The sequence below is a fragment of the Mesoplodon mirus genome (genome assembly GCF_964341445.2).
Source record: "Mesoplodon mirus genome assembly, chromosome: 2".
Lineage (NCBI taxonomy): Eukaryota > Metazoa > Chordata > Mammalia > Artiodactyla > Ziphiidae > Mesoplodon > Mesoplodon mirus.
This window is the reverse complement of record NC_138977.1, coordinates 45,956,209-45,980,566: the sequence shown is the minus strand read 5'-3', so window position 1 is coordinate 45,980,566 and position 24,358 is coordinate 45,956,209. Positions and strand designations below refer to the sequence as shown.

Sequence of the window (24,358 nt, the reverse complement as noted above, 5' to 3'; positions counted from 1 at the left end):
TATAACTTGAATGTAAGCAAATGGGGCAATTAAAAGGATCTTTCTTAGGAACACGGAATAACCATGCTAACTAAGATGCCTGAAATTATTTGAGGAATGGAATAAAATATAAATAAACGCCTGTAGATTTAAAGAAAGTACTTGCCCAAGTCTTTGATCTGAATGGAGCAGAAACAGGGGATTGAGGCCTAGCTGGGGTCCAGTTAGCCTTGGCCTCTTGTTCTCTCTACAGGCCTGGCCCCTCCCCTTTTTGAAGCTCAGTGGAGTTCACTGGGATGTGGCACAGAATGACTGAAGGGGCTCAGGGACTCCACTGAGAGGGAAAACAATAGGAGCATGCTTTCTGAGAAGGCAGGGGTTTGCACGGTGGGCACACACAGGCACATAGACACCCCCCCCACCAGGAACGGGAGAGTTTTGCTCATGTTACAGCCTAGGGGTCCCCAGGGATCCTTCACGTACTCAGGGGACTCTGAGAAACTGGTGTGGGGCTAGAACAACCTCACATGTCTCTTTCTAAGACATGAGAGCTGACTTAGAGAGTTCAGACACCAGGAGCTCAAGGGCTCAACTTGGAGTGCAGTGGTCCCTTGTCTGTCAGTCGTGTTTGCTGGGCTTTCCCCTACTTCAGTGTCCCAACAGGGGTGGGCAAAGGAAGGATGCGGGAAAGGCAGGGGTCCAGGCCTCTATGGTGATGCTCATTCTACTGCATGCAATAAGGGGTGGAGGACTGAGTGTGTATAACCTCTTTACCTACTTCCCTCTGTAAATGATGATGATGATGATGATGATAAAGGCTAACATTTATTGATCGCTTACTCCGTGTCAGGTATTGTGCTAAGCTTTTCATTCATTATCATAATTTACTTTCATTCTCTCAGTAATCCCCAGGGGTAGGTGCTATGATCATCACCTTCCTTGTTTTTCCGGAAAGTAAACTGAGGTTTAGAGGAAAGGAATAACTTTGCCTACCATCACACAGTTAGTTAGTGGTTATGATAGGTAGAATAATGCCCCAACCCAAAGTTGTCTACATCTTAAACCAAGGAATATATTTCATGGTAAAGGGAATTAAGATTGCAAGTGGAATTAAGGTTACTAATTCAGCTGACCTTGAGATTGGGGAGATTCTCCTAGGTTATCTGGGTGGGCCCAATGTAATCACAAGGGTCCTCATAAAGTAAAGAGGGAGGCAGGAGAGTCAGTGTCAGAGCGAGGTAGCATGGGACTGGCCATCTCTGGCTTTGGAAGACAGAGGAAAGAGGCCACGAGCCACCAGGTAGCCTTTAAAAGCTAGAAAAGGCAAGAGAATGGATTCGTCCCTCGAGCCCCCGAAAGAACACAGCTATGATAACACCTTGGTGTTTGCCCAGTGAGACACGATTTAGACTTCTGACCTCCACAACTGCAAGATAATGATTTGTTGAGTGGCTGAGGTGAAGCTTGACTTTTATCCTACCTTTGAGATCAGATCCTTCTGCCCAATGAGCAGTAAATCAAGAATTGTGGGCATGTCTAGGTTTTCAGGGGCTGCAGCTCATTTGGATGGTCCATAAGGTGTCACTGGGTAACTTCCTGCCCTGGGACCACTCTCTGAAATAAAAGCTTCCCTCCAAAGGAAAGACTATCTCCTGTTTCACTTATAAATCAAGTTAACTCCTGTTCTTTGACTTTAAGTAAATCCTGTTTCCCCCTCCAAGCAAATTTCTTCCCCTTGGTCTCTGCAGTTGCCACCACATTCTTGTGGTGGAAACAGTCAGAAAAGTATTAAACTTATTAAATAAAACCACAAAACCCCATAATTCAGGAAACACTTTTATGGAGCCCTTGCTATGTGTAAGGAAACTTCAATGTGTTAGTTCATGTAACCCTCACACTAACTCTGTGTGGTTAGTCTTCTCATTCCCATATTGAGGCTAAAGAGATGGATGCTCAAACATGATGTGTATTTCGCCCAAGAACACTCAGTACTGGAAGTGAGATTCTTACCCACGTGGTCTGGCTCTCGAGCCCCCAGTTTTTACACACCACACTGCTTCTACCTCTGTTCTTGGGCTTTCCATCCAGGTTATGAGCCTCGGAAAAGAAATAATATACCTCCTGGGACTTGCCTGGTGGCGCAGTGGTTGAGAGTCTGCCTGCCGATGCAGGGGACACGGGTTCGTGCTCCGGTCCAGGAAGATCCCACATGCCGCGGAGTGGCTGGGCCCATGAGCAATGGCCGCTGAGCCTGTGCGTCCGTAGCCTGTGCTCCACAACGGGAGAGGCCACAACAGTGAGAGGCCCGCGTACAGCAAAAAAAAAAAAAAAAAAAAAAAAAAAAAATCCGCCTGCCAATGCAGGGGACACGGGTCTGGTCCGGGAAGATCCCACATGCCACGCAGCAACTAAGCTCATGCACCACAACTACTGAGCCTGCGCTCTAGGGCCCGCGAGCTACAACTACTGAAGCCTGCATGCCTAGAGCCCATGCTCCGCAACAAGAGAAGCCACTGCAATGAGAAGCCCGTGCACCACAACGAAGAGTAGCTCCCGCTCTCCGCAACTAGAGAAAGCCCACAAGCATCAATGAAGACCCAACACAGCCAAAAATAAATAAATAAAATAAATAAATTTATTTAAAAAAATGAAATAATATACCTCCTATTTAGAAAATAACAAAAGAAAGTGACTATATAATTTTAAATAGTAACTGTTGTATATGTATTCCAATTTAAAATAAAACTGTGGAATTTTCCTTGCTGGTCATCTTAAGTGGGAATAGATGACGAACAGGTCATGTTATGGATGAGAGACTCATCCGGGACCCTACAGATAAAAAGGGCCAGAGTCTGGATTAGGGCACAGGATTCCTGACTCTTAACCCAGTGTTCTTTCTTCCACTACAATACACATCATTTTATGACCTGAAAAAGGAGTCTTCAACAGTATAAACCTAACGATTTGGGGTTAGACAAGAAGCAGGTGATGAGAAAGGGAGGCATCATACCTGTATCCTCACGTCACTCAGCGCGACTCTTAGGGATGTCTCTCTGTTTTGTTTAAAGTCCAGCTATTAGTTCTGGGGTCCAAGAAATGCTTGTTCATTTCATAGGACCCGAGAGCCAGATATAGTTCCTTGGAGGAACTTTTATTAATTTCACTTTATTTCATTGTCCCTACTTTATGTACAGCTTAAAACCAAGAATACCTACCAGGTTGTAACGATAATTCCAAGTGAATAAAAAGCAACAGCTTTCCAACAGCTTTGTTTGAAAGATTTTTAATAGATTTCTTTGTTGTTGTTGTTGTTTTCAGGCCACACCGCACAGCATGCGGGATCTTAGTTCCCCAGCCAAGGATTGAACCCATGCCCCCTGCAATGGGAGCATGGAGTCTTAACCACTGGACTGCCAGGGAAGTCCCATAGATTTCTTTATCTACTTTTTTTTTATTCTTTCTGTATTTTCTTATTCCTTTCATATAATTTTGCAGTTATGGAGAGTGTATCTCTCCTCAAATCACCAATCACACAAAACAGCAAACAAATTGTATGTTTCATTGGATTGACTGTGAGTTATTGAATTACCCTTTCCTCCCCATACTCCTCCCTTGGGATCATCCAGGAATGAAAGTAGTCAGGAAAGAAAAAGCAATCTCTCAAGAATTCAGACGTTAGAATGCAGGTGAAATTCAATTGTGGTAGATGTCTACAGGATGAGTTCGATTTTAATTAAGACTCCAGATAGAATTATGAATGGAAACCATTCCATGTTTAGTTTTACTTGGCCAGGTCTTCTCCTTGTCCCAGTGGCACTGAAATGCCAACTCTTTCTCATGTGTAAGCTGTGAATTCTGTTGAACCTGTGAGCTCATGCAATAGCTCTGGAGTTCTTAGGATCCCCGAAAGAGGAGGGTCAGAAGGCAGGCGTGTTGGGTGTCAGGTTTCCTGGGCACGTGAAGGATCAGGCCTACAAGTGAAGATGTGTTCGCGTGAGGACAAAGACTTGGGGGATTCTCAAGGCAGGAGGCTGGCGAGCGTGACCTTTGACTTGCAGCCTCAGCTCTGCTGTTTTACTGACTTTGCAACCCTCAGCAGGTCATTTGACCCCTCTGAGCCTTACTGTTTAGAAAAAGGAGATTATAATATCTTACAGAGGCTTTGTGACTTTTAAGATGATGAAGTAAAGTTACTGAAACACAGAAGGCACTCAACAATTGATAGCAATGATGATGAGGACTCGTTCGCTCATACAATAAATATTGAGCAAGCTCTATGCCCCATGCTGTCCGCTGTCCTGAGCACCGGGGACACAGCAGCGAACAAAACAGACCCAAGTCCCTGCCCCCATGGGGCTGACATTCTGTTGGGGAGACAGGTGATAAACAAGACACGTACGTAAAAAGCATAGTGAGTTAGATCATGATTGAAGTGCTAAAGAAAAAAAGGAAAGATGGGCACGAAGAGAAGAGGTTGTAATTCTAGAGGGGTGGTCAGGAAAGGCCTCCTCCAGAAGCTGAGTTTGTGTAAAGACCTGGAGAAGGTGAGGGAGAAGGGCGAGTGATTACCTGAGGGAAAAGCATCCCAGGCTGAGGGAACAGCAGGTACAAAGAGCCTGCTTGAGGCGGGAGTGCGCCTGACAAACTGCACATGCCACCAGGAGACCGAGGGCTGGTGTGGAGTAAGCAAGGAGGAGAGCAAAAGGAAGTGGAAAGGTGAGGGGGGCCAAATCCAGCAGGGTCTGCGGTGCACAGGGAGAACCTTGCTTTCTGTTCTGAGTGTGGAGATGAGGGTCATGCGGAGCAGCGTGACCTGATCTCATCGAAGGTGCAACACAGTCGCTAGGTTGCTGCCCGTGACGTGCTTCTGACGGCGGTGATGCTGCAGCTGATGCTGTTGTGATAAGATGCAGGACAGGACTGGGGGGCAGAGAGTCGAGGCATTTGGTTTTGGAGGGCACGAGCCTGGAGAAGCAGAACACAGGACCCGTCCCAATGGCAGCTTTGTGCTTCTGCATTTAGATTGGGCTACCAGGGTTAAGAGAGAAGGGAGGAGATGGGCCTGACTTCTTGCCCCTTCACATGCCTCATCCAGCTGCTGACACGGACAGACAACTCTCCCCTTTACCTATTTTTTGCCTATACCTATATTTTGAATATATTTCTATCATGGCATGTTTCACCCAGTATTGTATCTCCTTAAAGTCAGCTTCACCAGATTTGCTCAACACGTGTTTATCAATCACTAATTATGTGCAGGCCCTGTGTTAGGTGCTAAATGTCCCGCAATGTGAAAGACTATAAATGATTCAAAAACCAACCCCTCACATGGTCATAAGAGCAAAATCAATTTAATCCTACATGTGTGGATGCATTTACGATTTGAGAAGGGAAGAAGTGTGCTATTTTCCAGGTGTATAATCGCCTTCTCCCTAGTTTGTTAGCTTAGGGATTTCCCACCCAGTTGTACATGGTGCATTATCTGAAGTCATTTAACCTGTGGACAATCACATTCTTGGAATGAGTAAATTCTCTGCAGGTGAAATTGGACAAACAACGCCAGTGACCTCTTTAGCTGCTCAAGTATTGGTCCGAAGGTTTAAAATAATAAGCTTCATTTTTCACTGAGTCTTGTTGATGGACAGTATCAGCAGAGCTTGAGGTTAGAGGTATAATCCTCTTTGATGACTCGTTCAAGAGAATTATTGTTAAACCTTTTGTAAATATGAATTGTTTAAAAAAGTTATAATAATGATTTTAGATAAACAGTGTGCATAATCGACATAAACTTAAGGTTTAAGCAGGGCTTCCCTCGTGGTGCAGTGGTTAAGAATCCACCTGCCAACGCAGGGGACACAGGTTCGAGTCCTGGTCTGGGAAGATCCCACATGCCGCAGAGCGACTAAGCCCACGTGCCACAGCTACTGAGCCTGCACTCTAGAGCCCGCGAGCCACAACTACTGAGCCCGTGTGCCACAACTACTGAAGCCTGCATGCCTAGAGCTTACGCTCCGCAACAAGAGAAGCCACCACAATGAGAAGCCCATGCATTGCAATGAAGAGTAGCCCCTGCACGCTGCAACTAGAGAAAGCCTGCGTGCAGCAACGAAGACCCAATGCAGCCAAAATAATAATAATAATAATAAAGAAATTCATGAATTTTGATTGGTTCATAGATTTAAAAAAACAAAAGATTTATGCATTTAGTTAGCCTCAGTAGATTGAAATCAATTATGTTACCACTGCATCAGCAAATGCATCTCAATATCTCAATTTCTCATTTGTGATAATAAATGAAGACAACAATATAGGTTATGGTGATTCACAGCCCTGTTTTAGCCAATAGCTTCAACTTTCTTGGCAACCAGGTATACTATCTGAGTTACCAACAGGTAGAATACCCACTGACACTGATGCTGCCAAATAGGAAGGCAGCAGAAGGGCCAGCGGCAGAGGAGGAGGGGAACATGGGGGTCCCAGGTAGTCCACAGACTAATATGGCAGCCCTTAATGTGGTTAGCTGAAAGGAGTTAGATGAGGGATCTACACTTGGTGCCCAACTGGCTCAATTCAAGGCTCACTTGGACCTATTGGGGAGAACCCCTGGGTAACTCCTAGCACCAAGCAGACCTCCTAGGATTCCTATGGTTCACTAGAAATCGCCTGGCCTCCCAGGGAGAGTTGTGTTTATGGATGAATTGAAACACCCAAAGAACAGAAGGAACCCAGCCTTGTTTGGATCACTGTATGTTCTCTGAACTGCCTCCATGAATGAGTAAGTATTTTAATACAAAGGTATGAAATATACTAAGAACATACTAGAATGTAAACTCCAAGAAAGGAGAACATAAAGCTTGTTTCCTTCCTTGACATTTCACCAGTCCTAGAACAGCACCTGACACATGGTAGATGCTCAAAAGATATTTGGGATGAAAGAGTTTCTGACCTCTGGGAGTTTAAAACCTAGAAGAGGGGATGGGGCATGGTCAGAAATACCCATGACAAAGGTTGTGCTGTGGCTTGTCTCCAGGCAGGTAGAAATGGTTTAGAGGAGAAAGAGAGAGATTCAATTTGGGTTGATAAGGAGAAGTTTCATGATGGAGGAGGGGTCTTTTGAGGAAAAAGGAGGAAGAGGAAAAAAGAAACTGAAAATATAGGGTAAGGGCTTAGTGTTAGAGGAAGGGTCTAAAAGTCATCTCTGGTAGGAATTAAAACCTGAAGACAGCATGAATCAATCAGAGAGAGTTTGGAGAGATATGAGAATCAATTCGTAGAGCAGGTGCCCAACTGATGGTTGGTAAATACATACCATACCAAAAAGTCATCCCAGCCCCCACTTTTTTCAGTTTTATTTATAAATAATTGTTTTTATTTTTTGGCCACACTGCGTGGCTTGCAGAATCTTAGTTCGAGGAACTAAGGGATCAAACCCGGTGCCCCGTAAGTGAAAGCGCCAAGTCCTAACCACTGGACTGCCAGGGAATTTCCTGACTTGTTGAAAGTAAGCACTTTAAGCCTCAAAGTTCTGTACAAAATGAAGAGATTATGAGAAACTCTGTAAAACAAAGTGTTATGGAAATAGTTTATCAGAACAGTGAACAATGAAACTCTTTATACCGTTTTTCCTCGTAACATTTGCTTTCGCATTAAATCAGTCATGAGAAGAGCATGATGTAAACTACACAAATGAGCTTTTCTTGACTTCCTTTTTATGTAAGAAATTGGTCATTTCCTAGGTCTCATTTTGTTCTCATCTTATTGAAAACGTTGGCAAACAATACAGAGGGGATTCAGTTCTACAAACTGGAATTTAAACGGGACTGTTGTATCTGTGGTGTTCGTCATTGTCCCCTCAGCTTTTAGCTCCATACCTGACACACAGTAGATGCTCAGTGAATCTTTGTTGCATGAGTGAACCAATACGAGGAGGTCCTGTGCACAAAGCTCTGGGGAGGCATTCTGGGGTATGTAAAGATGGAGTCTAGGTTCCTATCTTCAGAGCTCACAGCCAAGCTGGGGATGGGGTGGGACTATGGACAGGGAATAGGCACAGACATAAATATCTCCACTGAAAGACAAGCAGTATGTTAAAGTAGCATAAAAATAATAAATTATTTAGATGTCACTACAGTTTGTTGTTTTATTTATTTGGTTCTCTGACAATGGGGGGAAAAGGGGATACTTCTTTTTTTTTAACATCTTTACTGGAGTATAATTGCTTTACAATGGTGTGTAAGGGGATACTTCTTAAAAGACAGATTGCAGGTGCAAAGGGGTGGAGTGGGTATTGATGAGAGGCATGAAAAGGCCTAGAGGAGACAGGATTTGAACTTGGCCTCAAAGAATGGGTAGTCATTAGAGCTCACCTTTATTGAATACGCACTATGTGCTGGGTACTGTTTAAGCCCTTTACTTGCATGAACTCACTTGATCCTCACAAAAGTCTTTGTGGTAAGTACTATCATCATACAGAAGAGGAAACTGAGGCACAGTAAGATTAAATAACCTGGCTAAAGTCACACAGCTAGGAAGCGACAGAGCCAGATAGTCTGATTCCAGAGCCCCAGCTCTTAAGCCTGAGGGTATACTGCAGCTTTTATAGTTGTCCATGGGTGCTGTAGGTAGCGGGGAGCAATCCAGGTAGAGGGAAATCTGAGTTGCTGGTGTAGGGCCTTGAGGTTAGAGTGGGCCCCGTGTGTTTGGGGGAAAGGTGAATTTACAGAAGGTTTGGCAGGGATAGTAGAATGAATAGAAAAGCAGGGGGAAATGACCAACGACAAAGAATAGCTAAATGAATCATACCAAGATGTTAGAGTAGAATCTGATATAAATGGAAGTATCTTCATGATACATGATTTTTGATAACCATAGCTATCACTTTTGGAATCCTACCATAAGCCAGGAACCATGTTTACCAGTTCATGTGGCTCATCTCATTAATCCTCTCTGCAGCGCTGTGAGGCAGTGCTGTTATTATCCTTGCTTCATAAGGGAGACGTCTGAAGCCTAGAGAGAATAAGTGACTTCCTCCTTTAGGCTATTTGTCTGGTTCCTCAAACTCTTAACCACCTCAGTTTAATGCCTCTCTGTTAAATGCCAAAAGATGGTTGAGGACGTGTGTATAGTGTGGTATTTCTGTAAAAAGAAAAAATATATATATACAGGTCTTCTTTGACTTACAATGGGGTTATGTAAAAATAAATTCATTGTAAGTTGACAATATGGTTAAGTCGAAAATGCATTTAATACATCTAACTTACTGAACTCAGCTTAGCTTAGCCCACCTTAAACATGCTCAGAACACTTACATTAGCCTACAGTTGGTCAAATCATCTAAAACGAAGTCTGTTTAATAATAGTGTTGAGGGCTTCCCTGGTGGCGCAGTGGTTGAGAGTCCGCCTGCCAATGCAGGGGACGCGGGTTCGTGCCCCGGTCCGGGAAGATCCCACATGCCGCGGAGCGGCTGGGCCCGTGAGCCATGGCCACTGAGCCTGTGCGTCCGGAGCCTGTGCTCCGCAACGGGAGAGGCCACAACGGTGAGAGGCCCGAGTACCGAAAAAAAAAAAAAAAAAATAATAATAATAGTGTTGAATATTTCATGTAATTTATCGACTACTATACTTCAAGTGAAAACAGGATGGTTGTAAGGTTACAGAATGTTTATCAGTGTATCAGTCATCCACCTTGGTGATCACATGGCTGACTGGGAGCTGTGGCTGCTGCCTTGCCCAGCATCATGACTACACATCGCTAGTCTGGGAGAAGTTCAAAATTCAAAATTCAAAGTACAGTTTCTACTGAATGAGTATCACTTGCACATCACTGTAAAGTAGAAAAATCGTAAATTGAACCATAGTAAGTCAGGGACCATCTGTATATGAAATTCATAAGCTACACTGTAAATAGTGGTTACCTTTAGAGAGTAACATGGCGGGAGCCAGGGTAAGATTCGCTTTTCCCTTTCCCTTTACACATTTTCTGAATTATTTTCATCCTTTATAATAAACTAATGAATATATAGTGATTTAATAATAAATTAGTGAACATTATCTTAAAAATAAAGTATTACTTTTAGCTAAAATAAAAGCTGGTGAGGACCAAATTCACAAAATTATTATAGGAATTTGGTTTATTTTATATATATTGAGACCTATTGAAGGTTTTTGAACATGGGGCAATTCTGGAGAGTAATTATTGAAAAAAGAAAAAATATGGGTCAGGTTTGTTTACTTGTTTTTTGTTTTTGTTTTATTTTTTCCCTTTTTATTCCCTTTCATCATTATTGACACACCACAGGATCAAGCATTATTTTGTTGTTGGTTTCCAAAGCACTTCACCAACTTCTAACATAACACATAAGTTACTTGATAATTATGTTTAGTGCTTGCTTCTTGCCTCTGCCCTAAGAAGCAGAAGAGCAAGGGTTTTTATCTGTTTTGTCCACTGTTACAACCTTAGTTCCTGGAACAATTTCTGGCATACAGCAAGTGTTGAATCACTTTGTTGAATGAATTCCACTTTTCAATAGACTGTTTTTTATAGCAGTTTTAGGTTCACAGCAAAACTGAGCAGAAAGTAGAGAGCGTTTCCATATATCCCCTGCCCCTCACTGCCTTGCATGGCCTCTCCCATTATCAACATCCCCATCACAGTGGTGTATTTGTTACAACTGATGAACCTACAATGACACATCATTATCACCCAAAGTTGATAGCTTACGTTAGGGCTTACTCTTGGTGTTGTATGTTCTATGGTGTGATGTTATGTATCCAACCTTATAGTATCACATAGAATAGTTTCACTGTCCTAAACATCCTATGTGCTCTGCCTGTTCTTCCCACCTATCTAACCACTCAACTTTCTATTGTTGCCATAATTTTGCCTTTTCCAGAATGTCATAGAGTTGGAATCGTTCCATATATAGCCTTTTGAGACTGGCTTCTTTCACTTAATAACATGCATTTAAAGTTCTTCCATGCCTTTGCATGGACTGTTAGTTCATTTCTTTTTAGTGCTGAATAATATTCCATTGTCCGGAGGTACCACAGTTTATTTACCCCATGAGTTAGCATTTTAGACAATACAAAATAAATGAGGTAAGAAGAACGCAACTTCTCAAGGAATATAACAGTTACTTTGAGGGACTTTGGATGGAGGTCGTGAGTGGTTGTGGACGGAAGCCGAGTTCTTTCATCCCTTCAGCCTAGGTTTCCGAGCGCCCTCTGTGGGCAGGCTGGGGGCTGGAAGGTGTGGAGACAGGAGGCCATCCATCCCTGCCTTCTGGAAGTTGGCCATGGGAGTAGGGCGTGGCTGCAGCCGGTGGAGCGGGCTCTGTGGAAGGCCAGGCTAGGGCCCCGGGCGACTCACCTGTGGATTCTCATCTTTCCGAGCAGATCGAAGAAGGGGGCAAAGCGGACCTGGTGAGCTCCAAACTGCGGGCCGGGGACGAGGTGGTGCGCATCAACGCGGTGGTGCTGAGCAGCTCGCGGAGGGAGGCCGTTTCCCTGGTGAAAGGATCCTACAAGACCCTGCGGCTGCTGGTGCGCAGGTAGGCTGGGCGCGCGCCAGATCCCTCCTCCGCCTCCCCCCGCCCTAAAGAGCTTGTTCTTTAAACCTCGCCACGTGGATTCTTATGGCGCCCCCCGCCCCTAGCCCGCGCGCAATTTTCCTTTTTTCTTGCCCATCTTGCAGCTTATGAAGACATTTCAGACGCTACTGTCTTGTGAAACCCTGGCTTTCCCAGCAGGGGCTGGCTTGGCAGGGTTCACTGTACTTTATACATTTCCGGGCTTGATGAGACGTGACCCTGATCCCCGATGTGGTCAGACTCTATGACGTGTCGTCTCCCTGTGGGACAGGAGAAAGCCATGGGCTTGGTGCCTTACGAGCATTCCATTAGCCTCACCCACCCGGGGGTTTGCGGGGTAGGTCATCAAAACAAGTGTATTCCCGCTTTTGTTTGGTTTGTTTTGTTTTTCTGGTTGTGATAGTGGTGGTTCCTCTGCTGGAAAAGGTTTGGCTTGTGATTGGTTATGATGCTTTAGAGTAAGAAGCTTCTTAGTTCCAGGAAAACAACTCGTGGTGAAGGAATTACATATGGAAAAGGGAAGGAAGTTAAATTTTTTTTTCAATCATTATTACAAGCCAAGCATTGCTGGAGATGTTTTATATTAACATAGGTAAATATGTTCATTGAACCTGTGCAAGAACCTGGTGAGATAGCTATCATTATCCTCATTTCGTACGCAAGAGGTTAAGTAAGTTACTGAAGGTGGCAGGGCTGGTGAGTGGAAGAGCGACGCAGGAGTCTAGATGCTCCTGGTTCAGCTTCACCAGGCCACTTGAGTGTTATTACTTTGACCTACTAAGTCCTGGGCTTACATATTTTGCTTGTTTGGATATTTCTTCATTAATCAGGTTTTGGCTGCATCACATGACAACTAAATGTTATAGTACTCGAGAATGTTTAAGTTGGTGGAACTTCAGGAGTCATTAACCAAACCATGCCGGTTTTGGTTTTTCTGGGGTTTTTTTTGCGGTACGCGGGCCTCTCACTGTTGTGGCCTCTCCCGTTGCGGAGCACAGACTCCGGATGTGCAGGCTCAGTGGCCATGGCTCACGGGCCCAGCCGCTCCGCGGCATGTGGGATCCTCCTGGACCGGGGCACGAACCCGCATCCCCTGCATCGGCAGGCGGACTCTCAACCACTGCGCCACCCGGGAAGCCCCATGCTGTTTTTAAGATGTGAACAGTAAGCTGGTCTTCTCATCATGTCTCATATAGTCTCTTAGGGGACCACTTGCGCCTGCATTCATTCACTCCTCAGGGGTGTGAGCCCTTGCTCAGGGGAACAGCAGCTCCTCCCAACCACAAAAACACAGCCGTGGGTGTGGTCCCACCATGTCCCCAGGCTCTAGTGACTCTCCCTCAGTGTGCTGGGCTGTGTCTAGTTTCTCTTCAGGGCTTGCTTCTCTGGTGGCCAGTGATGCAGAGTGGCTCAAAGCATAGGCACCAGAGTCAGATCAGGCCTGGGTTCAAATTCTAGGGCTGCCATCTTCCAGCTATGTGATCTTGGGCAAATTACTTAACCTTATTAAAGATTCAGTTTCCTTATTTTTAATTGGGGATTAAAATACCTACTTTACAAGGTGATTAGAATGCTTTAATGAAATACTCTACATGGTAACTCATGGTAACAACAGGTGCTGCTGTTATTATTTTTATTATTATTGGCCAGCCCTAGGCATAGGTCCATTATTTGTGGGTCAAGATTTGAGTAAAGCAAGCAGTCATCCCAAACACAGTGGCCGATTTCTCAAATAGATGGGTTGGAAGGCTCAGAACCATTAGGTCTGTTCTATGTGCCCAGAAGAGTGTTGAAGGTTTTGAACTCACTTTGGCACTGGAACCCAAAGTCCAACTTGAGAACACTGGCATTTATCTGTTGAAGATTGACAGCGGAATCCACACTCTCAGTATGTTTTGATGGGACTCTGGTGATCGGTTAACCTCTGCAGAGGGCTGCCCTGTTCCCTACTATGAAAAGTAGTCATGCTGGCTTCCAGTTATGCCTTCTAGTTGATGGTGACATGAGATTTGAATTACTTCTTCCAGCAGAACAGGCAACAGACAATCCTGGGGTTGAAATCTGTCCTTGTCGTTCGCAAATTGTGTGACTTTGGGCCTCTTTATAAGCCTCAATTTTCTCATTTATAAAATAATAATAGGAAATAATAATTCCTGCCTCAAAAGGGCATTTTGAAGATTTAACGTGTAAAGTATAAATACATAGTAGATGTCCAATATTTGCTCATCATTATCCTGAATTGGGTTGGAGAGGCATGTGGCGATATGGACTATTGCCATATTACCAAATATGCTGGATGCCTGGTTATCAAGAAGCTCCCACCCTCACCCTTTTATTCCCTTCGTGAATTTACTGCTGTTAAGGGGCTGGTCCCCAGCCTTACAGAACTGGTCATGACAAGTACAGAACTGGTCATGACAGTGCCCAGGATCTCACGGAATTTAGGAATGTTAATTCACATCATCCAAACTCATAGGAAATTGAAGGATATACACCAGAATGTCAAAGCATTAACTCATTTTGAAGGAGACAGCTGTAAGTGGAATAAGTATCCCAAGGAGACCAAGAATCAGTAAACTTTATCCCCACAGGAGAAAGGAAGGACCATAGGAAGTCTGTCCATAATTAGGTCAGGAGGTTGCGTGCTGATCTCAGACTCAAGAGTAAAGAGTGGGTCTGAGGCGCCTGAATGTGCTGGCATCCGCGCTGATGGCCAGATGGCCCATCTTTCCATTAGAGACGCGTCTGCCAGGCGGGCCAGACGTTCGCGCTGCTGAATCAGAGCCCTTTCCTCTCTGGACCGCAGGGAATCCTTCTGCCGAAGTGCTCCCCTTCAGTCTTATTTCTTCTCTGCCCTCCACCTCAAATCCCCTTTCTGATTGACACATTCTTTCTTTAGATATGCTAATGGGATCGATAAGGTTACTGAAGAGTCCTTGCACTCTCTGCGTCTGCTGTGGGAAACATTTTGTCTCTAAGATGCCTTTTGAATATGTCTTATCTCATCTATTATGTGTTGATTTTTATAGTTGAACTCTCCGAGTTTGAGAAGGAGGCAGTCTTTATTTCTCACACATATTTAGAGATGGGGATTTATGAACATGCTTTGGTGGACATGGATAGACCTTCCTCCCTTACATTACAGAGAACTGGGTAGAAGCCCCATGCTCTGGATTAATCTGGCTCTATACTTAGTAGAGCTGTCACTTTCCTGAGAAGTCTTACCTTTCTATCTTGGCCCATGTCATGTCCAGAGATTTCATTTCCTTACACTTGATTCTAACAGGGTGACTTGTTATTTCATTTACTAGCTTTCCTTTTTTTCCTAAGTGATCTCTATACTTTTAAAAAAGATTGAGATGTCTTCCAGGAAATGTGACTGAGGGGTCTGTTTCCTGGAGAAATCATTTGCCTAGTGAAAATGTGTATATATATCAGCAGTTCCATTTGTACCTGCCTCCTTTTATCTTAAAGTTAGTTTTGGGTGGGTGAGGGTAGCACCTCAGGTGGGCAGGTTTCCTCATCCATCATAAATATGCCAAGAATGCAGAGCAGGGTAGTGGTGTTTATATAAGTTTTGAGGGTGTCTTACCCAGTGACCAAAAACAATCAAAAGTAAAAACACCTTCTTAAAAGGCTACAGTGACAAGAGAGATGCAAAGTCTCAAGTGAGTTGTGGGTCAGTGACCTTAGAAGATCTGCTGACCCATAAAGAAGGCAGCATTTAGTCCTCTGGGAGGAGGGAGTGAAGGGGGTGATGTGGATGCTTATGAGGACAGAGAATGTGTCTGCTGCTGAGTACACAGAGGTCTGCAGCTAGTGGTGGATAAATGGAGAAGAAATGATAAAATGAGAAGTGAGCCAAAGAAAAGACCTTCGAAAAGGAAAACAAACATCTCTCAGTTGAAGGGAAACTGAAGAAGGAAAACCTTCGTGGAATGCAAGGACAGTACACAGGCTGTAAATTAAGAAAGCAGACATGTACACAAATAAGAGTCAATACTCCAAACCCTCTCTAAAATCAACAGACTATTTGGCAGATAGGTGTAAAATGCATGTCTTAGAGCGAGTAACATTTAGAATGAATGGAAACTAAAGACAAAGGAAAGGGTCTTCAGGTTGAATTTAAACCCCTGAGGGTGATTGCAAGGTGCTTTTAGTACAGGGAGTACTCACTGCTGTTTGCAGAAAACCTAAATTTTAAATTTAAAAAATCAAAGGCTACATTTCCCTTTCAGAACAGACTGTTGGGGTTAATTGCTGGATATGCAACTAACCTCATGTTTTTACCCTGAGTTGGGACTCTAATTCCTGTCTTGACTCAGATCATCAGAAAGGCACTGTAACCAATGGGGCATTGTAACCCCAATAAGAATGCCCCCAACCACCCATTTTTCTTGGTAAATCCAACCTCTCAACCTTCTACATCAAGTTGCTACTTTTGCCAAATACTATCCTACTCCTAAGTTTGGTATCAATGGTTGGTTTGGCAAAGAAAAATTTGGGGGTATATTTCATGTTCAATGTTTTGTACTCTTTTTGCAAGGCTCATGTAAGCTACTTGAAAGTCAGATCCTTTCTTTCTAGGAGAAAGGATGCATGAGATGGTGATGCAAGTTCGACGCTGCCCGGAAAACAGTCGTTTAATTTGATTCTTGCCTCAAAGGATTATTGTGAGAATTAAGTGAAAATATGTATGTTCAGTATATAGTGTAGGTGATTAAAGGATAAACTCTCCTGAAAATAAATTGCATATTTGTGAAATAAGTTACCTCTTGAAAGAAGCCCATTTTAATCTCTAAAACACAGCACATGATTGGAGGTCCCAGTGAATAGGAAGGCTGTGTGGGGAAATGGTCTTTCTGGGCCTAGGGGGCAGCATGTCTGATTCAGAACAGTACACAGAGGGTGGGGAAACATGAGCCCCTTTTTAAAATGAAATCTTACTCCTGAACTTTCCCACCATCCTGCAAATTTGATACTGCTTCTCCCCTTCCCATTCATATAGTCTATGAGTTGACGTGTTGGAAGGGAACGTTTATTTTTTATTTGACTGAATATATGTGTTCGTGTGTGAGGAGAAGAAGGGGGTAAAAGTAGATCACATTTTACTGGGAAAAGTGAAATTGAGGAGAAAGGAGGGTTGAATTTGTAAAAACAAACAAACAAACAATAAGCATTTGCCTAAAATATATGTACTCCCAGGCTTCATGACTTGCCCTGTGTTCAGACTCAGATTTCTGTCCTGAATCGGATCATCAGAATTAGAAGGGGCCAGAGTAAGAATCTAGGTTTTGTCCCTTTCACCCCACGGCTCTGCCTAGAGGTAGAAATGAGGGAACTGCACCCAAAGAGTGTAGGGACTTGCCCAAGGCCACATGCGAAGAGCCAAAATGAGGATGAAGGTCTCTGAGAAGCAGGTCTTGGAGAGTCTTGGCATCTCGAGCAGTGAGCTAGTGCTTTCCACCCAGCTGCCTCCTTCATTTAGAAATATTCGTGATGCTTAAAAAACAGGCAAAAAGGGCTTCCCTGCTGGCCCAGTGGTTAAGAATCCACCTGCCAATGCAGGGGACATGGGTTCGAGCCCTGGTCCGGGAAGATCCCACATGCCAGGGATTAACTAAGCCCGTGCACCACAGCTACTGAGCCTGCACTCTAGAGTCCGCGAGCCACAGCTACTGAGCCCACGTGCCACAACTACTGAAGCCCGCACACCTAGAGCCCATGCTCCGCAGCAAGAGAAGACACCTCTCACCACAACTAGAGAAACCCTGTGCGCAGCAACGAAGACCCAACTCAGCCAAAAATAAATTAATTAATTAAAAAGAAAAACAGGCAAAAAACCAAACCAAGAAAAACCCAAATAAACTGATTTTTAATTCATCTAGGAAAAACTGAAAGGAGAGGCGATTCCCCACTGACCTTGAACTTCCTGGGGAGTTCAGAGGAAATGCATCTCACTGCTTTGTGCACCCCGCTGACTCCCTGACTCAAGGCCCTCCATCAGCCTCTGGAAATAAAACTACTTGTAGCCTTACAGCTGCTTCCTCCCTCGTAACAAAAATAGTGATGAAATTATGGTCACCACCGCCCTCAGCCCATGCTCCCCCTGAGGAGACCATCCCACATTTCTGAGGGTTAGCAGGGTGAGATGACATTATCAGAATAGAATGAGGTGGGTGGCTCACACACTTGCTACCTCCGTGTTAGGTTTCTGTGACCTTTTTATGTCTAGATTGAGTCGTGAGACTGTAGCTTACCCAGGATTTGCAAGTCAGTGATCTTGTAAGAAGTATCTGGTAATGAGCGGAATGCTTTAAAGGCCTTTTGAAGATACAAAATGAACTATTCATTGAAAAAGGATTTTGCAAATCAGTTCCTTTTCTAACTCATGGTTACATTTTATAAAACACACACACACACACCTGCCTGACTCTATTTCCTTAAAAAAGCAGCTGTATTCTTAAATCATCTTAATCTTGCTCTGCTTAACCACCTAATGTCTCTTTTTAACTATTTTAAAGCGATTTAAAGAAATAGTTCATTAAGAGCTTTAAAAAGTAAATTGAACAGAACTCCCTATTTTTTTTTTTTTTTTTTTTTTTTTTTTTTTTTTTGCTGTACGCGGGCCTCTCACTGCTGTGGCCTCCCCCGGTGCGGAGCACAGGCTCCGGACGCACAGGCCCAGCGGCCATGGCTCACGGGCCCAGCCGCTCCGCGGCATATGGGATCCTCCCAGACCGGGGCACGAACCCGTATCCCCTGCATCGGCAGGCGGACTCCCAACCACTGCGCCACCAGGGAGGCCCAGAACTCCCTATTTTTAAAGCAGCAAAATTTGAAGGGAGGATGGAAACTTTTCTAGAGCATAAAAAGCATCTGGTTTTTTTTTTTCCTTATAAATTGGCAATCTCTAAACCAGCCTGCGCAGCACCAAGTTGCCGGTTCTCAGACGTGAGATGACAAACAGCATGGGAAGAGAAGTCCGTATCATGGGGATTCCAATTGGAGCTCGGCTGTGCGCTGGCTGTGGTACCATGAGGATAGCTCAATCCCTCTGAGACTTTAAGTTTCTTCTTAAAGTAGAGAACAGTAATAATATCTTCCCTACTGAGCTGCTGTAAGGGGAAAATAAGATAGTGTATATGAAAATGGTTCATTGGAATAAAATATTGTCATTATTCCATGAGAAGTTTCTGTCGTAGTCTCAGCTCAAGAAAATTTACCCGACTGCATACTCTTATGATTGTTCTATTTAATGCACTCATTTGACTTGTTTGTGCAGATGAGAACATAGCGCTTTAAAGTTTCTGATGATAACCTTTTCACTAAGAGGAAGTGGTAGTGTTAAAGATAGTACCAACGAGGCCCAAGTTCAGAATGAGGGTTTAAAGAAAAAGACCATGTGCTCTGGAGAACTTGAGTAGGAAGTGTCCTGATTCTGAAACAAGTCAAAGCTCCTTGGCGGGAGACTGCATACAGAATAGGACCCTCTGACTGCAGAAGGGGTTCTCAGGCAAGTGTCTTTCATCTCCTGGTGCATTGAATTAAATGGTCAGGTTCTATGGGCACACGTGTGTAGCACAGGCTGAGCAACTGGAAAAGGTGGTGTTCTTTAGCAAAATACGCACCGTTTGGGGAAATTATGATGTCACAAAACAATTCTCAGGTGGACGGGCAGGAGCCGAAGACAAATAAAAAAGGAACAATAATCTTTTTTTTTTTTTTTTGCGGTACTCAGGCCTCTCACTGTTGCGGCCTCTCCCGTTGCGGAGCACAGGCTCCGGATGCGCAGGCTCAGCGGCCATGGCTCATGGGCCCAGCCGCTCCGCGGCATGTGGGATCTTCCCGGACCGGGGCACGAACCCGTGTCCCCTGCATCGGCAGGTGGACTCTCAACCACTGCGCCACCAGGGAAACCCGGAACAATAATCTTTTGACAGAGAGCTGCAAAACTGTTCTTGAAGCTCCAGGTACTCACTAGGTGCACAACAAATGTGGCTTCTTCTACCTTGCCTGGACACAGAAGCCGCATGAGAAAGATTTTTGTCCCCTTTAAGTTCCAAGAATTGTCTCTCAAGATATAAGAGAAGGCCCCATGCTGTGCTCTATGGCTGAGTCCTCTGTGGAGGTGCAGGTAGGGGGTGTGCGAGTCCCAGTGCCCTCTGACGAGATCCCTGAGCTGCGGTGGCCCCCAGTATGGCGGCAGCATGGCTCTGAGCATCTCGAATGGTACCTCCCACCTCCATGCCTCCCTAACGCTTGTGATGACCCTCTCACCCCCGCTGCCCACACCGGTACTTCACTTGTCCTTTCGCCCTTCTGCTCTCTTCAGTTTTTTCACTTGTTCAAAGGCTGCAAATATCTGGGACGTGAATACAGATCCCAAGCTGCGGTACAGTTTGCATCCCATCTGAAGACCCAGGATTAGACTTCCCCAGAGGGGAAATCAGGATAACTGAGAACTGTGGTAACTTACCCCTTAAACATTTTTTCCACTTGAGCAAGTGATTGAGAGGAGGGGAAGGAGGCAGCTGCAGTGGCCTTCGACCCCCAGAAACTTTTCCAGGAGGCCTGGCATCATGGGAATTTGCTCAGTATGCTTTGAGGAGGTATTTCAATCCTGCTGGGACCAGACTCAGAGCAGTTTTTGGCTTCCCTGGAGTCTTAGGTTTGAATGTCACTGTCTAGAAGTATAGTATTCGATTTCCTAACCAGTTGTTCCTTCCCGTGGAAAATTCATGTAACACATTATTAGGTTTCCTAAGAGGTATGCAATAAGACTCCCTTACTGTAATGAGAAAAGGGACATTTTTCCTGTAGCACATAATGATAACTGCTATTTTTATTCATTGGGTTACATATGCTCACTGGCTACTCACTGAACACTAGCCACATACAAAGGAATGCTGTATTGTTCCCCACGAAGGAGGTTTGATGATAAAAGACCTGGTTTCATTCCTGGGATAACATGTAACGTGGTTTTACTTCAGACAAACGTATTCCAAGCAGGAGTCACCCCTCCGTGCCCAGCCATTAAGGGCTCTGTTTGAGCCTTCGTAGAGGATATGAAGTCTCAGTCCTGAGATCACACAAAAGTTATGGTGGAATCCTTTTCCCCAGTTCTAAATCAGGGTGCGTTAGCTAGAAAAAAATTAGTTGGGATGATTCTGATTTAGAATACGAGCCAACTTATAATTCTGCATCCTTGCATCAAAACAGCTTAAAGCTGGTCTGTCTCAAACTTGGCTACACGTTGGAATTATCTAGGGAGTTAAACAAACTGATGCCTGGCTCCCACCCCCAAAGACTCTAACTTAATTGTTATAGGGTATAGCCTGGCTTTGGACATTTTTATAGCTGCCCTGGTGATTCTAATGGGCAGTGAAGTTTGAGAACCGCTGGTTTAAGCTGTAAGTTGAAGTGGAAAAGAGAAACAATGAGTTGGTAGAAACTGAGAGGGAGAAGAAAGGCAGTGGAAGGGGTCATAAGGATAGTAGCGGGAGGAGAATCAAGAAGGCAAATCAGGGGCTTCCCTGGTGGCGCAGTGGTTGAGAGTCTGCCTGCCGATGCAGGGGACGCGGGTTTGTGCCCCTGTCCGGGAGGATCCCACATGCCACAGAGCGGCTGGGCCCATGAGCCATGGCCGCTGAGCCTGCGCGTCCGGAACCTGTGCTCCGCAATGGGAGAGGCCACAACAGTGAGAGGCCCTCATACGGAAAAAAAAAAAAGAAGGCAAATCAAGAGAGGCAGTGAGTATAGCAGAGCCTTGAGAATGGGGGCAACTAAGGTGCAAAAACAGAGTCCCTGCTGAGGTCTCTGAACCAACCAGGACCCAGAGAGGCCTGCAGGGAAGGGCTGCTCCAGCAGTGGCTCCTGCTCTGTCATTTCTATGAGATCTGTTTCTCTATTACTGCTATATGGAGGTGTCGCTTCTTTTTTTTTTTTTTAAACATCTTTATTGGAGTATAATTGCTTTACAGTGGTGTGTTAGTTTCTGCTGTATAACAAAGTGAATCAGCTATATGCATATGTATATGCCCATATCCCCTCCTTTTTGCGTCTCCCTCCCACCCTCCTTATCCCACCTCTCTAGGTGGTCGCAAAGCACCACGCTATTCTCCCTGTGCTATGCAGTTGGTTCCCACTAGCTAAAGCTCATCAAGTGATGTTACTACTGACAAATGGGCCTGAGCAGGGGAGCACTTGTCTGGCCTTCCCTGGGAACACCTGTGACCTGAGCCGTTATCACGTGCCATTGCTCCAGGAGTTCATTTTTACCAGCAGGTGTTGGGGCCACCATTTAGAGAGGGTAGACCCATACCCATGACACTGCAGTTGCCGTGTTCACTCTACATGCCATCTCTGGATGGTGCCCCCATGAAACAAACCATGAAAGAAAGATGGCTTGACGCCGTTGAACTTATTCAGTCTAATGGGATGTACTACATGAAGACAACGTCAAGAGGTCCGGAGTGAAAGAAGCATATGAGCTTGTTTCATTTACTTCATCCATCCCTGGTTTTTAAAAATCACACTTTGGGTAGCCTTAGCACCATTTCCCCATTTCTTGAGACCCAGGTATAGAGAAACGGTTTCTGGAAAGGATTGCTAAAAACCACCCACTACATATGTCCTTAATGGTACATCAGAGCTTTGAAGGTCCTGGCACTTTTGTCCTGTTCTGGATAATTCCACTGTTTTGCTGACCCCTTTCCTTTTGGATTATATATTTTTATGTCTTATTTAATTATAACTGCTCCAAGATCACAGGTATCCTAGTGAGGTCCTGGCAAGAGGCTTAAAGTATAGGTTTGGGAACTCTAAGAACGTCAGGTGCTTAGCCTTCCAAAGGCTGGGAACCCCCTGGGTCTGTCTGACTGGACATGACCCCTAAGGCTCTTTCTCCTTTGACCGTTGCTAATTAAAGTGGCAACCTCAAATATGTGTTCATTGCTACCTGTCTTCTCACGGTTCTGTTACCTCTGGCATCCTAGCATTTAGAGCCTAGTGTGTCCTTGGTAAAATTATACCTCTAAGACCAGCCTTATGATGCCTCTGCCTCTCACTAACATGTTTGCTCCACTGCCCGCTGGTCTAGAGCCCCACGTCACTGTCTCCACTCGCTGCCAGATCCTGTGTACAGTTCGTCAGTGCATTTGAAAAATGCAGCTTCTCCACTCGCCCCTCATTCTGCTGTCAAACTCCTGTCTGATGCTGCGTTGGCTTGGTGCGTGGGAGGTGTGAAATCATCCTCCGGTCGGTTGCTTGATTAGTGTGTTTATTGTTTATGTGGGAGGGTTGCTACGTTGTTTTGCGAGCCCTGGACACCTGAAACAATCTTTCACGCAGTTGTCACAGGAGTGAGATGTGTTTCTAACCCTCCGTCCTTCACCCTCATAACTTAAAGGAGCAAAAGATGAAAGAGAATTATTGTTTTTCACTAGTGGCTGCATATTACTTAAGTTTTTCCAAAAGGTAAGTTAAAAAATTTTAAATCAATTATACCCTTTTGACTTCCTCCCTTGCTTCCTTCAAGTATTTGCTCAAATATTAGCCTTCCTTGTACAGCCAGTTGAAAATTGCCACCCCCTTCCTACCATGTCCCCAACACTCCTTATATTTTATTTTCACCTGTGAGACATACACTCATAAAGTTATTCATTCCATTTCCTCTCCTTAGATTATAAACTCCTTAATGGCAGAGATTTTGTTCTGTGTGGTGTCCCCAGTGCCTGGAATGGTTCCTAGCACATGATATGTACTCACTGAATATTTGTGAAGGAAAACATACCCAGTGAAAACAAAAGCATACCCAATAGCAGCTGTGTGGTGCAGTGGACGGGAGCCCAGGCCCAGAGCCTGGTTGCCTGACTTTGAATCCCAGCTTTAGCATTTGCTTGTTGACTGCTTTAACCTCTAACATGGTTTCATCATCTGTAAAATGGGTGTAATAATATCTCCCTCACTGGTGTTGTAAGTTGCTATATAAACATCAGCTGTTATGAATTATGTCACTGGACGGGGTTAGTCCTTGTGCTTGCGTTAAGAGTTCGTTGGAGGCACTGTCTCTCATCTGAGGTTTGTTTTTTTTTTTAATAAGTCTAGTTTTAGTTTTAGTTTTTTAATTTTTTTTAACATCTTTATTGGAGTATAATTGCTTTACAATGGTGTGTAAGTTTCTGCTTTATAACAAAGTGAATCAGCTATATGTATACATATATCCCCATATCTCCTCCCTCTTGCGTCTCCCTCCCACCCTCCCTATCCCACCCCTCTAGGTGGTCACAAAGCACCAAGCTGATCTCCCTGTGCTATGCGGCTGCTTCCCACTATCAGCTGAGGTTTTAAAGCTGGTCAGATGCAAGCTTGCTGGCCATGAGCCACCTTTACCATCACATGGTGACCCCTATCTGGGAGTCAAGGCAACCCAGAAGGATGCCAAAACAAGGATGCAGATGGATTCCTGATGACATTGTTTGAGACCCTGGACCCAGTCAGATCCAGTCAGACCCTGGTCTTTTTGGTTGTGTGAGTCAGTAAACCTCCTCTATGCTTAAAAAAAAAAAAAAAAAAAAAGACCACGCTTTTCACCAAAGAAGGATCCTGTTTGAAGGCATTCTCCCCTCTGAAATGAGATCGACCGGATCCCTCCTCCCTTTGCAGCCCCGTGCCTCGGTGCGGTAGCCATCTCCAGCCCTCCCTTGGGGGTTAGGTCCTGGGAGCCTGGCTTTGGGGATGCTCCCAGTGGCAGGGCCCGCCCTTCACTGTGCCCCCAGCTTCTGCGAGCC

The 24,358-nt window shown here is 44.7% G+C and overlaps 1 protein-coding gene across 3 annotated transcripts in view; it reads left to right on the top strand.

Moving 5' to 3' along the window:
* Nucleotides 1-24,358, top strand: part of SHROOM3 (shroom family member 3) — a gene marked incomplete at its 5' end in the record, with an annotated part of 329,672 nt that overhangs the window by 110,608 nt on the left and 194,706 nt on the right. For all 3 annotated transcript variants that reach the window (XM_082611413.1, XM_082611414.1, XM_082611412.1), the window contains one exon: nucleotides 11,374-11,528. In XM_082611413.1, coding sequence (XP_082467539.1) covers nucleotides 11,374-11,528 — 155 coding nt within the window. The remainder of the gene's footprint in view (nucleotides 1-11,373; nucleotides 11,529-24,358) is intronic.